At 41.2% G+C, this 16,877-nt stretch overlaps 2 protein-coding genes and 1 pseudogene across 2 annotated transcripts; 2 read left to right on the top strand and 1 right to left on the bottom strand.

Annotated features, from left to right (window-relative positions):
- Positions 1–283: 283 nt before the first annotated feature.
- Positions 284–2,133, bottom strand: mrpl57 (mitochondrial ribosomal protein L57). Its single transcript, XM_020921158.2, has 2 exons — positions 1,840–2,133; positions 284–739 (listed from the first exon to the last, which is right to left on the bottom strand). The coding sequence occupies exon 2, from the start codon at positions 722–724 to the stop codon at positions 458–460; it is 267 nt and encodes an 88-aa protein (XP_020776817.2). The 5' UTR covers positions 725–739; positions 1,840–2,133; the 3' UTR covers positions 284–457.
- A 161-nt stretch (positions 2,134–2,294) lies between these two features.
- LOC110156795 (cytochrome P450 3A56-like) lies at positions 2,295–6,968 on the top strand (annotated as a pseudogene).
- Positions 6,969–13,853: 6,885 nt separating this feature from the next.
- LOC129411528 (cytochrome P450 3A19-like) lies at positions 13,854–15,675 on the top strand. The gene is given in 9 exon segments (XM_055162604.1): positions 13,854–13,926; positions 13,997–14,139; positions 14,209–14,333; positions 14,418–14,496; positions 14,675–14,811; positions 14,813–14,836; positions 14,904–15,130; positions 15,215–15,371; positions 15,455–15,675. Coding segments are annotated over 8 exon segments (864 nt in total). The 5' UTR covers positions 13,854–13,926; positions 13,997–14,102; the 3' UTR covers positions 15,533–15,675.
- Positions 15,676–16,877: the final 1,202 nt, after the last annotated feature.

The raw sequence follows: 16,877 nt of genomic DNA, 5'->3' as shown, positions 1-16,877 counted from the left end.
TGACCTCTGTACATACATCTTTTAAGTTGTTTTTAAATTACCTTTTGACCACATCCCCGCAGAGCAGCTGTAGTGGTGCACTAATTTCTTCAGTTTTTTCACAGTAATCTATGTTTGTGAAATGTGTGATTAGTCTTAAAATAAAGTTGTTACATGTTAAAACACACACGTCCAAGCATTTTAGCACTCTCTTTCATAAATTCATGACTATTACATGAAAGTTTTTTGTTTTTTTTTAACAAAAGGAAATCTTAAAACTTATTGCATAGTATACCAAGACAAGTTATTCCAAAATGTTTTAATCAGGCAAGTAAGGTGGTACATCTTGACCATTTTACAAGTTGCATTAAACAGTTTCGTACTTAAACATAAATATAGAGACTGAAATTAGTGACATAAGAGTTTGTGAAGTTTTTAATTTGACCATGTCTTGGTGATTCTGAGATGACTCAAATGCTCAGTTATGCTTGTGTTCAGGAAAGTTGACAAAGCCTTTCTCTTTGATAGTGAGCCAGTTTTGGGCCCTGCGCTCAGCTGCATGTCCCTGCTCCTGTTCTGGTGTCATGTAGGGGCGACTGATCCAGTACTCATTCTCTGCTTCACGCTCCAGATGTTTCACCATGTTTCGTTTCATCTGCCACGTGACTGGTCTGTGGCGCCGATACTTTCCAATCCACTGCTTTCCAGAGGTACCTTTCCGCAGGAGTCTCAGCGTGAGGAACATTTTGGTGAATTAAATCTGAAAATGAGTAATGACACATAAGGATCAGCCATTATCCTTTTACCTACTCAAAAAAAAAAGTATACTTCTAATCTGGCTAGTACTGGTTAGTATAGTATAGTAAAGTATAGAATGTTTCTCATGTTTTTTATTATTATTATTATTAATGAATGAATAAATTGATTAATTAATTAATTAATTAATTTAATGAGACAGGGACACTGCACAATTTTTTTACAATAACCTTAACAGGAGAGGTGCATTGTACCAGGTTGTAGGCTGTTCTTCCTGGAGACCAATGTAGCATGTTTTGGGTTGATGGGGGAAACCAGAATGCCTGTACATGCCATCAGGACATAGGGAGAAAAATGCAAACTCCACACAGAAAGGCTCAGGCAACCTGGGGAACGAACCTGGAACCTTCTTGCAGGCATGCGTGTTAGCCACTCAGCCACCAATAATGATAAAACAATAATGGCACAACGAGAAATTACTCCAGTGATGCAAAAACATCACCAGTTATCAAAAGCATTTGGTGCCAATAACTGCTTTAAAGGGTGGCCCAAACAGTAATCAGGGATTGACGTACTTTTTTCACAGGGGGTCATATTGCTTTGGGTTTCGATGTAAAAAACTGCAAGTTATGTTACCTTGTGTTGTCTTTGTGAAATATTAATATTAGTTTGATGGTCTGAAACATTGCAGTGTGGTTAATATGCAAATAAATTCTCTCTATAGATCTATATATCCCCTACCTATATCTATATACTTTTGTATTGTTGTGATATTTAAAATGTATGTAACTGAAGTAAAGTCCAATACTGGCTAAAATGGGACAAAATTATACAAGTATAATATTAGCATTGTTTTTTATGCCTTAATATATGACATCGAAACAGTTATAGGCCTACATGTAGCATATCGATTGTATTTGCGTATTAGCTAAAGACAATCGAAAACGGCATAAAATATAAAAAAAAGTAAATGAAGTAGTAAATGATAATGTGACCGAACGCTAATGCTTGAGGCTAGTGTTAGCTCCATGCAGGAAGAAGGTAAAAGAAGGGTCAATTTGAAGCTGAACAACAAAAAAAATACATAAAGTGGTGTTGACTTACCAGTAGTTTTATTGTGGGACACACTGGGCAATACAGTCAAACGGATTTATGACTGAAAGAAAAGATAATACCCACTAAACATGTGAAAAAGAGACAACGGGGTCAGTGAACGTACTTCCGCGTTTTGTATGGCGTGCGAACTGGTTCAAATGATGTCAAGCGGCGTTCTTATTAATTGAAATGTTTACTCGTGATTTGGGGTTATAATCAGATTAACACAAGATAAATGCAGCAACAATTGGAATAAAAACCCTGTAGTTTAGAAGTGTAGTCTATTTACACGCAATATGTTCCTTCATTATTCGTGGGATAATTACAGGTTCCCTTCACTGAGTTAAATAAGGCCATGTATGGTCCTGTACTTCCTTGTGTCAGCTTTCTAGGGTTATGGATCTGAGGTCACTAGAGTGAAAAACTCCACCCACATCAATATAAATACAAAACAACCGTTTCCGTTTTTAGTGAGTTAGTCTGACAGGACAGGTTACTGTCTCATATTCCTTCTATAGTAAGTTCAAGAGAGGACAAGATACCAACCATGTTTCTTTTTTCATGGTTTTCAGCATCCACATGGACTCTGCTGGCTCTCTTTTTTTACCCTGCTGTTGCTGTAAGTCGTGTTTTGTTTGTTAGCTCTTAAACTGTAATTACTGCATACTCTTATCAAAGCCAACTGACCAAAGACATAGGGGCACAACAGAACCACAGGTATGAAGATAATCTATAGTCACTATAGAAGTAAAAGAAATCGCCAGGTAGTCTATTAGTGATCTAGGTCTTATTGCAGACTTCAAAGTCTAAGTGTGAAATAGTTCTAATTTCAGATTCAGGTGACAAGCAAGTAGGTCTATGTTGAAAATAAGCGTTTTTGTTGTGTAAATGATTGTGTAATATTTTACACATATTGCAGACCAACAGAAACCTCACAGAACATATCTAAAAAAAATCTCAGTCAAAAGCAAGTTTTATTCACAAAGTTAATTTTGTTAAACTGAATTATGACTGAAGTGACTTGATTTTTAGAGATTACCACCTTTAATTGTCTGTGTTATGATTATGATGCTATCATAGGCCTATTTATGGAGAGACAAATTCAGACAGCGAATGCACTTTATATTTTATTGTCATGTTATTGCTTGTTATCCACTAATGTATTTTTAGGTATGGGATTTGGCCATATAGACTTTTCAAAAACCTGGGAATTCCTGGACCCACCCCCATTCCTTTTGTGGGAACAATGCTGTATTTCAGCAAGGTAAGGGTGTACCTTTCTACACACTATTGTAATGCTAATCCTCATGTTTCAAATTCAACCAAATCAACATGTTTTTTTTTTTCTAGGGTGTTTTACCTTTTGACAGAGTGTGCCACCAGAAGTATGGAGATGTTTGGGGGTAGGATATTTTAAAGCATTTTTACAGAAAAACAAATCCTCACCTCTGGTGATGAGCATGCGCTGTCTCATAGGAGCTCAACAGCAACTGTTCTGGTTCCAGGAGTAAATTTTCCATTCATTTTCCCATATATATATTTTTTTATCTTTAATTATCTAAGAGTTCAAAGACATTGCAGAGGCTAACTACCTAGACGGTAACTGTTACGACCCGGCTCGTTTGGGGTGAGGGAAGTAACAAAAATAAAACCAAGATGTAAAATGGAATAAATTAAGTAATGTTTAATTAACAGGAATGTAAAGGTAAATTAACAAAACACTAAAAATATACAGAAAATAACCTAAACCTAGAAACAAAACAACAGAATAAACAGAGTTTTGTGCCAGAAAAGGGGTCACGCAGGCTTACACAAAAACGAGTGGTAAAACTTAGGGACACACACTAAACTAAAACACAAGTTCCCCAAATTAAACCACATAAGCCCACAAACAGAATCAAGTGACCAAATCAAAAAAAGGCACAAAACAGAATGAGACTAACACACATACACGAAACCAAAATGGCATACTGGCCACCAAGGCCAGCAGCCCCAAACAGGTGCTGGCAATCTCCTTAAATAGGGGGAGGTGGCTGCAGGTGAGGTGGGCGTCGACTTGCCCCACCAATCACAGACCAGGACTCCTGCAGCAGGAATCAAGAGAACTCTGCAGAAATATTACAACTAAGGCCTGGGGCCGTAACAGTAACCATTATCCATTATGTGGTTGTTTTAAGTCCAATAAGTACATTTAAAATGAAAGATTTGTCAAAGTGCTTTAATACCTTGGCAGTTAAACACAAAAGTTTCAGAAATGGATTTAAAATAAAATTATAGGTCTTGTGGTCATTAGTTACCATATATCTGAATAGCCCTGAGCAAACTTGCGAACTTTGATTGACTGATTGATTGATTGATTGATTTGGGAAAGATGAATGAGAAATTTACTTCTGGAACTGGAGGGTAGGTGGTCACTGTTGAGCTCCATTGATACAGCCTGTTGTAATTTAAAATAGCTTCACTAATACATTTCTTAGGAGATGTTGAGTTTTCCTTTGTGTTTGTTGCTGTTAGGCTCTATGATGGCCGTCTGCCAGTTTTAATGGTGGCAGATCCTGAAATTATTAAGACAGTGTTGGTAAAGGAGTGCTACTCTGCATTTACCAATCGAAGGGTGAGTCTAACAGCTTAACCAAACAATCATAAAATATTGTGCTTTAGTTTTATGATTATAAAAAATACAACATTTCTTTTTAATTATTCGAAATCACACTATTTTCCCCAATTTCCCCTCATTTCTCACTACTGCACATATTATGCATGAGCAGACAAAATACTTCTAATGTGTGACAAAACATCCAAACAAAAAGTCTCAATGTATTTCAAAGTTCTTCAAGTGTTTAAATGTAAAAGTTAAATATTACTTGTCTTTGAATTCCTCAGGACACTAACATGTCAGATGAACTGAGTGATGCCATTACAGCAGTAAAGGATGACAGGTGGAGGAGAATCCGTAACACACTTTCACCATGCTTCACCAGTGGGAGACTAAAGCAGGTGAAACTGAACTTCTTACCATGTTTTAAGAATATAACTACAAAGTCTGCAGACATGCACACACGGTTTACTGTTATTTCTTTTACTATTACTTTTTCTGTGGTATAAAATTTTCAATATTTATTGCATATTTTATTACAAAATATTTAAATAAATAGTACCCATTGTTATTCAGTTCTTTCACCAAATAGCCTCACTCTATCTGGGCTCCTACATTTCACTTCTATCTGAGCAATATATTAAGTACACGGTTTTAAAAATCTTTTTACAGGTATTTCCCATAATCCATCGCTATGCAGAGCGACTAGTACAGACACTGGAGAAAACAAACCTGGACGAACCTGTGGATATTAAAGCGTAAGAAATGTGCCTATACCTGTCTAAAGCCCCAAATACTGTTTTCTGTTCTAACAGTTATGTGCTTCAGATTTGTGGCCCCCTACAGTCTAGACGTTGTGTCCAGTGCATCCTTCAGTGTCGACACAGATGCCATTACCAGTCCAGATGGACTTTTTACCACTCATTTGAAGAAAATGATGAACTTCTCATTTTTGCCCTTGATTATATTACGTATGGTTGAATTTACGTTACGCTTAGGCTAATACAGTTTTGTGTAACCCCTGTCTCTCTGTCTGCAGTGGTGTTTCCCTTTGGTACATGGATAGTGAACGCTCTCGGTCTGTCCCTCTTTCCCAAAGCCACTATAGACTTTTTCTATGACATCATTAAAAAATTCAAAGATCAGCATCATTCAGACAAGACTGTAAGTAAGCAGCATGTATTATTATTATCTCTCTTATAAATGTTTGCAATGTGACCAATATTACATTTATATAAATTTGTATAGAGCCGAGGAGACTTCCTGCAAGTGATGATTCAGAATGAAATTCCTGAAATACCAAATGAAGATGAACAACCCAGTAAAGGTATGGTTTTGTACCTAGTTTTATACCAGTTACGAATGGTCAATCTCTTTAATTGATTAATTGCTTAATTGCTTGATTGCTTAATAGGCTTAGTATTTGGTTACTGATTGTAAAACTGAACTAACAGTCATTATTAGGTAATTATGCTCAAAGGTTGGAAGGTATGGATAATATTATTGACATTTACACTTTTGTCTAGGTCTGACCGAGCATGAAATCCTTTCCCAAGCCATAATTTTCATCTTTGGGGGCTATGAGACCACCAGTGCCACTCTCTCCTATCTACTGTACCAGCTGGCCCTCAATCCTGAAGCTTTACAGAAATTACATGATGAGATTGACACCTGCTTACCTAAAGATGTACAGTGTTCTGCAGTAGAATTAAGCTCACTGTTTTACTGTACTGACTCTACCCTCCATTCTGTAGGCTCCAGTGTCTTATGAGGATCTGATGAGCCTGCAGTATTTGGATCAGTGTCTGAGTGAGTCCCAGCGTCTGACCCCAACTGCCCCACGTCTTGAGAGAGCATGTAAGAAGACAGTGCAGATCCACGGCATCACTGTCCCAGAGGGGACCGTGGTGGGAATCCCTGTGGCCCTTTTGCACAAGGACCCACGTTTTTGGGACCAGCCTGAGTTCTTCAAACCGGAGAGGTCGGTGCAGCATTTTATGTTTTTACTCTTTGTCTTATATATCACAATACAATAATTAATGTAATGCATCTATAATGTAACTCCAGATTTAGTAAAGACCATGAGATCAGCCCATATGTGTTCATGCCTTTTGGACAAGGGCCTCGCAACTGCATTGGGATGCGATATGCGATCCTAACTATGAAGATGGTGGTGGTGCGCCTCCTTCAGAGCTACACTTTGGAAACGTGTAAAGAAACTGTGGTAAAGTTCATAGAATCATAATTTATTGTTTAAGTCGACTTGGGCAAAGGTCCAGTTTCATAACTGCTTTCTCATTTAGATTCCACTGGTCTTGAACTGGAAGTCCGCACCTGTGAAGCCTATCAAACTCAAAATTGTTCCAAGGAACCCTTCATAAATTCAGCATCTTTTTTTGAAAGTATATGTGGTATATGTTTTATATATGGTCAATATCAGCAGCCTGTTTTGTCCTGTCTCTCTACTCCACAGCACTGTTGTACTCCAACCCCAAGATGCTTTGAATGTTTTTTTTCCAATAAACATGGTAGACTATCCTGTTTTTGTGTATTTTTACATCCATGAAATTCACACACATTGAGTTTACATGTCTTATGGAGACATTACATTGACTGAAGACTGATCCATAGCCTTAACCACAGTTACTACCTGCCCAACACCCTTAACCTAAATCCACCCTTAAATCTATTTGAACCCATATCTTAACTTAACACACTCATTTTATAGTTATACACATGTTCATAAATAAAATAAGACTGTTTCAATATAAGTGTTATAATATTTAATAACATTTTAACTGGGTAGAAATCCACACAGCTCCAGTGAAGGCTTGGTGATGGATGTTTTTTTTTGTTCATAGCTCAGAGAAGTTGTGCAAAACATAACAAAGTGAACAACATAAAAAAAGAAAAAAAAACTTTATATTGATAAGACATCACTTTAATACAACAAAAAAATACATTTTTGCTTAACAGACAACAATATAAACAAACAATCATGTCATAATATCTTTGGCATAGGTGAAGTTAAAAAATAAATGAACTGGGATAAATTAAAAAGACAGGTGGTTGGTAAAACATGAAGTTATTTCTCTGTTTATTTAGTTCGATATGACCAGTAGGAGGGGCCAACTGCCAACATTGTTATGGTATAATATAGTACAATACTCAAACAGGACAATTTTCAGATATATACACTGTCAGCATACACCTTCAGGGGAAAAAAAATCATGATGGAAAATGTGGAGCATAGGATGGGAAAAAGAACAGTAAAAGTTATCTTTGAGGGTGTGTCTGTGCTGAGAAAAGGTGTCCAACTTGGCAGCTGTCTGCGTTCATGCACACACACTAACACACAGCACAGGGGGAACCAGATTTGCGTACACAATACCCATAAACAAAATATCATCTTCATATCACAGAGCAGAGTATAAAACTGGAGTTCAAAGTGATTATTCACATACAAAATCAAAGAAAGAGAAAATTAAGAAACAGGATAAAATAATTATATCTAAAAGCCTTGTTACATCCACAGTTAAATCCCCCTTTCACAAAAAGGCCTTCAGGCAATAATATTAATAATACCACATAGATAAACAATACTTGTCAGTTGTCCAGCTATTGTAAAGTCAGCCAGTAGTTTTATTGTGGGACGCACTAGGCAAATAAATTCTCTCTATAGATCTATATATCTTCTACTCATATCTATATACTTTTGTATTGTTGTGATATTTAAAATGTATGTAACTGAAGTAAAGTCCAATACTGGCTAAAATGGGACAAAGGGAATAATAATACATAATATTAGCATTGTTTTTTATGCCTTAATGTATGACAGCGAAAAAGTTATAGGCCTACATGTAGCATATCGATTGTATTTACATATTAGCTAGAGACAATCGAAAACGGCATAAAATATAAAAAAAGTAAATGAAGTAGTAAATGATAATGTGACCGAACGCTAATGCTTGAGGCTAGTATTAGCTCCATGCAGGAAGAAGGTAAAAGAAGGGTCAATTTGAAGCAGAACAAAAAAAATAAATAAAAAATACATAAAGTGGTGTTGACTTACCAGTAGTTTTATTGTGGGACACACTGGGCAATACAGTCAAACGGATTTATGACTGAAAGAAAAGATAATACCCACTAAACATGTGAGAAAAAGACAACGGAGTCAGTGAACGTACTTCCGCGTTTTGTATGGCGTGCGAACTGATTTTCAGAGATTACCACCTTTAACTGTCTGTGTTATGATTATGATTATGATCATAGACCTATTTATGGAGAGACAAATTCAGACAGCACTTGCACTTTATATTTTATTGTCATGTTATTGCTTGTTATCCACTAATGTATTTTTAGGTATGGGATTTGGCCATATAGACTTTTCAAAAACCTGGGAATTCCTGGACCCACCCCCATTCCTTTTGTGGGAACAATGCTGTATTTCAGCAAGGTAAGGGTGTACCTTTCTACACACTATTGTAAGGCTAATCCTTTTATTTCAAATTCAACCAAATCCATTCCATTTTCTTCTGCTTATCCGGGGCCGGGTCGCGGAGGCAGCAGTCTAAGCAGGGACTCCCAGACCTCCCTTTCCACGCACACTTCCTCCAGCTCTTCTGGGGGAACCCCAAGGCGTTCCCAGGCCGGCCGAGAAACATAGTCCCTCCAGCGTGTCCTGGGTCTTCCCTGGGGCCTCCTCCCCGTGGGACATGCCCAGAACACCTCCCGAGGGAGGCGTCCAGGAGGCATCCGAAAAAGATGCCCGAGCCACCTCAACTGGCTCCTCTCAACGTGAAGGAGCAGCGGCTCTACTCCGAGCTCCTCCCATGTGACTGAGCTCCTCACCCTATCTCTAAGGGAGCGCCCAGCCACCCTGCGGAGGAAACTCATTTCGGCCGCTTGCATCCGCGATCTTGTCCTTTCGGTCATTACCCAGAGCTCATGACCATAGGTGAGGGTGGGAACGAAGACTGACCGGTAAATCGAGAGCTTTGCCTTTCGGCTCAGCTCCCTCTTCACCACAACCGTCCGATACAGCGACTGCATCACTGCTGAAGCTGCACCGATCCGCCTGTCAATCTCACGCTCCATCCTCCCCTCACTTGTGAACAAGACCCCGAGATACTTGAACTCCTCCACTTGGGGCAGGGCCTCTCCACCCACCCGGAGAGGGCAAGCCACCTTTTTCCGGTCGAGAACCATGGCCTCGGATTTGGAGGAGCTGATCTTCATCCCAGCCGCTTCACACTCGGCTGCAAACCGCCCCAGTGCACATTGCAGGTCCTGGTTCGATGAAGCCAACAGGACAACATCATCTGCAAACAGCAGAGATGAGATCCTGTGGTCCCCAAACCGGACCCCCTCCGGCCCCTGACTGCACCTAGAAATTCTGTTCATAAAAACAATGAACAGAACCAGTGACAAAGGGCAGCCCTGGCGGAGTCCAACATGCACCGGGAACAGGTCTGACTTACTGCCGGCAATGCGAACACAGCTCCTGCTCCGGTCATACAGGGACCGGACAGCCCTTAGCAAAGGGCCCCGAACCCCATACTCCCGGAGCACCCCCCACAGGACACCACGAGGGACACGGTCGAATGCCTTCTCCAAGTCCACAAAGCACATGTGGACTGGTTGGGCAAACTCCCATGAACCCTCGAGCACCCTATGGAGAGTGTAGAGCTGGTCCAGTGTTCCGCGGCCAGGACAAAAACCACACTGCTCCTCCTGAATCCGAGGTTCGACTATCGGGCGGATTCTCCTCTCCAGTACCCTGGAATAGACCTTACCGGGGAGGCTGAGGAGTGTGATTCCCCTGTAATTGGAACACACCCTCCGGTCCCCCTTCTTATACAGAGGGACCACCACCCCGGTTTGCCAGTCCAGAGGTACTGTCCCCAACCGCCATGCGATGTTGAAGAGGCGTGTCAGCCAAGACATCCCCACAACATCCAGAGACTTAAGATACTCAGGACGGATCTCGTCCACCCCCGGAGCCTTACCACCAAGGAGCTTGCCAACCACCTCAGTGACTTCAGCCAGGGTGATGGACGAGTCCGCCTCTGGGTTCCCAGTCTCTGCTTCCTCCTCGGAAGACGTGACGGTGGGATTGAGGAGATCCTCAAAGTATTCTTTCCACCGTCCGACTACATCCCCAGTCGAGGTCAACAGCTCTCCCCCCGCACTGTAAACAGTGTTGGTGAAGAACTGCTTCCCCCTCCTGAGGCGCCGGACGGTTTGCCAGAATCTCTTTGAGGCCTTCCGATAGTCCTCCTCCATGGCCTCTCCGAACTCCTCCCAGCTCCGAGTTTTTGCCTCTGTGACCGCACAAGCTGCCGCACGCTTGGCCCGTCGGTACCCATCAGCTGCCTCAGGAGTCCCACGAGCCAACAAGACCCGATAGGACTCCTTCTTCAGCTTGACGGCATCCCTTACTTCCGGTGTCCACCACCGGGTTCGGGGATTGCCGCCGCGACAGGCACCACAGACCTTACGCCCACAGCTACGGGCGGCCGCATTGACAATGGAGGTGGAGAACAGAGCCCACTCGGACTCCATATCTCCAACCTCCCCCGGGATCTGGGAGAAGCTCTCCCGGAGGTGTGAGTTGAAGATCCCTCTGACAGAGGGTTCCGCCAGACGTTCCCAACAGACCCTCACGACACGCTTGGGTCTGCCAGGTCTTTCCGGCTTCCCCCACTGCCAGCGGATCCAACTCACCACCAGGTGGTGATCGGTTGACAGCTCAGCCCCTCTCTTCACCCGAGTGTCCAAAACACGCGGCCGGAGGTCAGATGACACGACGACAAAGTCGATCATCGACCTCCCGCCTAGGGTGTCCTGGTGCCACGTGCACTTATAGACACCCTTGTGTTCGAACATGGTGTTCGTTATGGACACACTGTGACTAGCACAGAAGTCCAATAACAGAACACCACATGGGTTCAGATCAGGGAGGCCGTTCCTCCCAGTCACCCCTCTCCAGGTGTCACTGGCGTTGCCCACGTGGGCGTTGAAGTCCCCCAGGAGAACAACGGAGTCCCCAGTTGGTGCACTGTCTAGTACCCCTCCCAGGGACTCCAAGAAGGCCGGGTACTCTGCACTGCTGTTCGGCCCGTAGGCCGACACCACAGTGAGAGACCTGTCCCTGGCCCGAAGGCGCAGGGACGCGACCCTCTCGTTCACCGGGGTGAACTCCAACACGTGGCGGCTGAGCTGTGGGGCTATAAGCAAGCCCACACCAGCTTGCCGCCACTCCCCGCAGGCAACACCAGAAAAATGGAGAGTCCAACCCCTCTCGAGAGGTTGGGTACCAGAGCCCAAGCTGTGCGTGGAGATGAGGCCGACTATATCTAGCCGGTACCTCTCAACCTCCCGCACAAGCTCAGGCTCCTTCCCCCCCCCACTGAGGTGACGTTCCACGTCCCTACAGCCAGGTTCTGTGTCCGTGGACTAGGTTGCCGGGATCCCTGACCCCGACCGCTGCCTAGTTCACAGCGCACCCGACCCCTATGAAACCCTCTGCGGGTGGTGAGCCCACAGGAGGGCGGGCCCACGTCGTCCCTTCGGGCTGAGCCCGGCTGGGCCCCATGGGCAAAGGCCCGGCCACCAGGCGCTCGCTTTCGAGCCCCAACCCCAGGCCTGGCTCCAGGGTGGGGCCCCGGCTGCGCCATACCGGGCGACGTCACGGTCCTTGTTTTTATACTGTTCATAGAGGTTGTATGAACTGCTCTTAGTCTGCCCCGTCACCTAGGACCTGTTTGCCATGGGAGACCCTACCAGGGGCATAATGCCCCGGGCAACATAGCTCCTAGGATCATTCGGGTACGCAACTCCCCCACCACGATAAGGTGGCAGTTCACGGGGGAGATTCAACCAAATCAACATGTTTTTTTTGTTTTGTTTTTTTGGTGAAGCATGGTGACAGCGTGTTACGAATTCTCCTCCACCTGTCATCCTTTACTGCTGTAATGCCATCACTCATTTCACTTGATATGTTAGTGTCCTGAGCAATTCAAACACAAGTAAAATTTAAATTTTACATTTAAACATTGCAATAAATTTGAAATACATTGAGACTTTTTGTTTAGTTGTTTTCTAACACATTAGAAGTATTTTGTCTGCTCATGCATAATATGTGCAGTAGTGAGAAATGAGGGGAAATTGGGGAAAATAGTGTTATTTTGAAAAAGAATTGTTGTATGTTTTGTAATCATAAAACTAAAGCACAGTATTTTATGATTGTTTGGTTAAGCTGTTAGACTCACCCTTCGATTGGTAAATGCAGAGTAGCACTCCTTTACCAACACTGTCTTAATAATTTCAGGATCTGCCACCAGTAAAACTGGCTGTCGGGCATCATACAGCCTAACGGCAACAAACACAGAGGAAAACTCAACATCTCCTAAATAATGTATTTACAACAGGCTGTATCAATGGAGCTCAACAATGACCACCAACCCTCCAGTTCCAGAAGTAAATTTCTCATTCATCTTTCCCAAAGATTTTCTGAAAATAAATAAATAAATACAAGTCTGCAAGCTTGCTCAGGGCTATATATGGTAACTAATGACCACAAGACCTATAATTTTATTACCTCCGCCAAGGAGGTTATGTTTTTGCCGGCGTTTGTCTGTTTGTTTGTTTGTCTGTTAGCAACATAACTCAAAAAGTTATGGACCGATTTTGATGAAATTTTCAGGATTTGTTGGAAATGTGAAAAGGAAGAACTGATTTCATTTTGGGGGTGATCCGGAAGAAATCCTGGATTCTGTATCACTTTGAAACTTTAGTTAACATTGTGGTAAATGGGGCCAAAAATTTTGTTTCTCAATATCTCGGTTAATTATTGACCAAACCCCATGAAATTTGACTCAGGGGTGGACAATGGGATCCTCTTTCATATTCCAAAGGCTGATCCGGATCTGATCCAGAAGAGTTTATCGCAATTTATATAAGAAATGGGGGTAGTCCTTGGCGGAGGTCTGCGCTCTCTGAGTGCTTTTCTAGTTTTAAATCTGTTTCTGAAACTTTTGTTTTTTAACTACCAAGTTATTAAACACTTTGCTAAATCTTTCATTTTAAATGCACTTATTGGACTTAAAACAACCACATAATGGATAATAGTTACCATCTAGGTATTAGCCTCTGCAATGTCTTTGAACTCTTTGATAATTAAAGATAAAAAAAAAAAAATGGGAAAATGAATGGAAAATTCACCTCTAAAACCAGAACAGTTGCTCTTGAGCTCCTATGAGACAGCGCATGCTCATCACCAGGTGAGGATTTGTTTTTCTGTAAAAATGCTTTAACATATCCTACCCCCAGACATCTCCATACTTCTGGTGGCACACTCTGTCAAAAGGCAAAACTCCCTAGAAAAAAAAAAAACATGTTGATTTTTTATTTTTTTCCCCCATAATCCATCGCTATGCAGAGCGACTAGTACAGACACTGGAGAAAACAAACCTGGATGAACCTGTGGATATTAAAGCGTAAGAAATGTGCCTATACCTGTCTAAAGCCCCAAATACTATTTTCTGTTCTAACAGTTATGTGCTTCAGATTTGTTGCCCCCTACAGTCTAGACGTTGTGTCCAGTGCATCCTTCAGTGTCGACACAGATGCCATTACCAGTCCAGATGGGCTTTTTATCACTCATTTGAAGAAAATGATGAACTTTTCACTTTTGCCCTTGCTTATATTACGTATGGTTAAATTTATGTTAATGCTTAGGCTAATACAGCTTTGTGTAACCCCTGTCTCTATGTCTGCAGTGGTGTTTCCCTTTGGTACTCGAATAGTGAACGCTTTAGGGCTGCCTCTCTTTCCCAAAGCCAGTGTGGACTTTTTCTATGACATCATTAAAAAATTCAAAGATCAGCATCATTCAGACAAGACTGTAAGTAAGCAGCATGTATTATTATTATCTCTCTTATAAATGTTTGCAATGTGACCAATATTACATTTATATAAATTTGTATAGAGCCGAGGAGACTTCCTGCAAGTGATGATTCAGAATGAAATTCCTGAAATACCAAATGAAGATGAACAACCCAGTAAAGGTATGGTTTTGTATACCAGTTAGGAATGGTCAGTCTCTTTAATCAATTAATTGATGGCTTAATAGACTTAGCATTTGACTATTTATTTGTAAAACTGAACTAACAGTCATTATTAGGTAATTATGCTCAAAGGTTGGAAGGTATGGATAATATTATTGACATTTACAATTTTGTCTAGGTCTGACCGAGCATGAAATCCTTTCCCAAGCCTTGGTTTTCATCTTTGGGGGCTATGAGACCACCAGTGCCACTCTCTCCTACCTACTGTACCAGCTGGCCCTCAATCCTGAAGCTTTACAGAAATTACATGATGAGGAGAGACAACTGCTTACCTAAAGATGTACAGTGTTCTGCAGTAGAATTAAACTCACTGTCTTACTGTACTGACTCTACCCTCCATTCTGTAGGCTCCAGTGTCTTATGAGGATCTGATGAGCCTGCAGTATTTGGATCAGTGTCTGAGTGAATCCCAGCGTCTGACCCCAACTGCCCCACGTCTTGAGAGAGCATGTAAGAAGACAGTGCAGATCCACGGCATCACTGTCCCAGAGGGGACCATGATGGGAATCCCTGTGGCCCTTTTGCACAAGGACCCACGTTTTTGGGATCAGCCTGAGTTCTTCAAACCGGAGAGGTTGGTGCAGTGTTTTATATTTTTACTCTTTTTTATTTATCACAATGCAATAACTAATGTAATGCATCGATAATGTAACTCCAGATTTAGTCAAGACCATGAGATCAGCCCATATGTGTTCATGCCTTTTGGACAAGTGCCTCGCAACTGCATTGGGATGCGATATGCGATCCTAACTATGAAGATGGTTGTGGTGCGCCTCCTTCAGAGCTACACTTTGGAAACGTGTAAAGAAACAACGGTAAAGCTCAGAGAGCCATAATTTATTGTGTAAGTTGACCCAGGCAAAGGTCCAGTTTTATAACCAACTGCTTTCTCATTTAGATTCCGCTGCTGATGAACTGGAGGGCCGCACCTGTGAAGCCTATCAAACTCAAAATTGTTCCAAGGAACCCTTCATAAATTCAGCATCTTTTTTTAAAGTACATTTTCTTGGTATATGTTTTATATATGGTTATGGTCAGCAGCCTGTTTTGTCACAGCATGTTTGTACTCTAACCACAAGATGCTTTGAATGTTTTTTTCCACTAAAACATGGTAGATTATCTTGTTTTTGTGTATTTTTACATCTATGAAATTCACACACATTGAGTTTACATGTCTTATGGGGACATTGCATTGACTGAAGACTGATCCATATCCTTAACCACAGTTACTACCTGCCCAACACCCTTAACCTAAATCCACCCTTAAATCTATTTGAACCCATATCTTAACTTAACACACTCATTTTATAGTTACACACGTTCATAAATAAAATAACACTGTTTCAATATAAGTTTTATAATATTTAATAACATTTTAACTGGGTAGAAATCCACACAGCTCCAGTGAAGGCTTGGTGATGGATGTTTTTTCCGTTCATAGCTCAGAAAAGGTGTGTAAAACATAACAAAGTGAACAACATAAAAAAAGAAAACTTTATACTGATAAGACATCACTTTAATACAACAAAAAATACATTTTTGCTTAACAGACAACAATATAAACAAACAATCACGTTAAAATATCTTTGGCATAGGTGAAATTAAAAAATAAATGAACTGGGATAAATTAAAAAGGCAGGTGGTTGGTAAAACCTGAAGTTATTTCTTTCTCTGTGTTTATTTAGTTCGACATGACCAGTAGGAGGGGCCAACTGCCAACATTGTTATGGTATAATACAGTACAATTTTCAAATCAGATTTGCGTACACAATACCCATAAACAACATATCAGCTTCATATCACAGAGCAGATAGAGATAGAGAATAATAATAATACAAGTATAATATTAGCATTGTTTTGTATGCCTTAATGTATGACAGCGAAACAGTTATAGGCCTACATGTAGCATATCGATTGTATTTGCGTATTAGCTAAAGACAATCGAAAACGGCATAAAATAAAACAAGTAAATGAAGTAGTAAATGATAATGTGACCAATGCTTGAGGCTAGCATTAGCTCCATGCAGGAAGAAGGTAAAAGAAGGGTCACTTTGAAGCAGAACAACAACAAAAAAAACAAACAAAGTGGTGTTGACTTACCAGTAGTTTTATTTATGTATGTATTTATTTATTTATTTACACACTGGGCAATACAGTCAAACGGATTTATAACTGAAAGAAAAGATAATACCCACTAAACATGTGAGAAAAAGACAACGGGGTCAGTGAACGTACTTCCGCGTTTTGTATGGCGTGCGAACTGGTTCAAATGATGTCAAGCGGCGTTCTTATTAATTGAAATGTTTACTCGTGATTTGGGG

Source organism: Boleophthalmus pectinirostris, unplaced genomic scaffold (assembly GCF_026225935.1).
Source record: "Boleophthalmus pectinirostris isolate CB_2022bp ecotype Guang Dong unplaced genomic scaffold, ASM2622593v1 HiC_scaffold_5, whole genome shotgun sequence".
In the NCBI taxonomy this organism is placed as follows: domain Eukaryota; kingdom Metazoa; phylum Chordata; class Actinopteri; order Gobiiformes; family Gobiidae; genus Boleophthalmus; species Boleophthalmus pectinirostris.
The sequence above is the reverse complement of the archived record's forward strand: the minus strand, read 5'-3'. Positions and strand labels throughout refer to the sequence as shown.

What these genes read in the sequence shown, in the direction of transcription:
- mrpl57 (XM_020921158.2), bottom strand. Translation starts at nt 724, where the DNA reads ATGTTCCTCACGCTGAGACTCCTGCGGAAAGGTACCTCTGGAAAGCAG.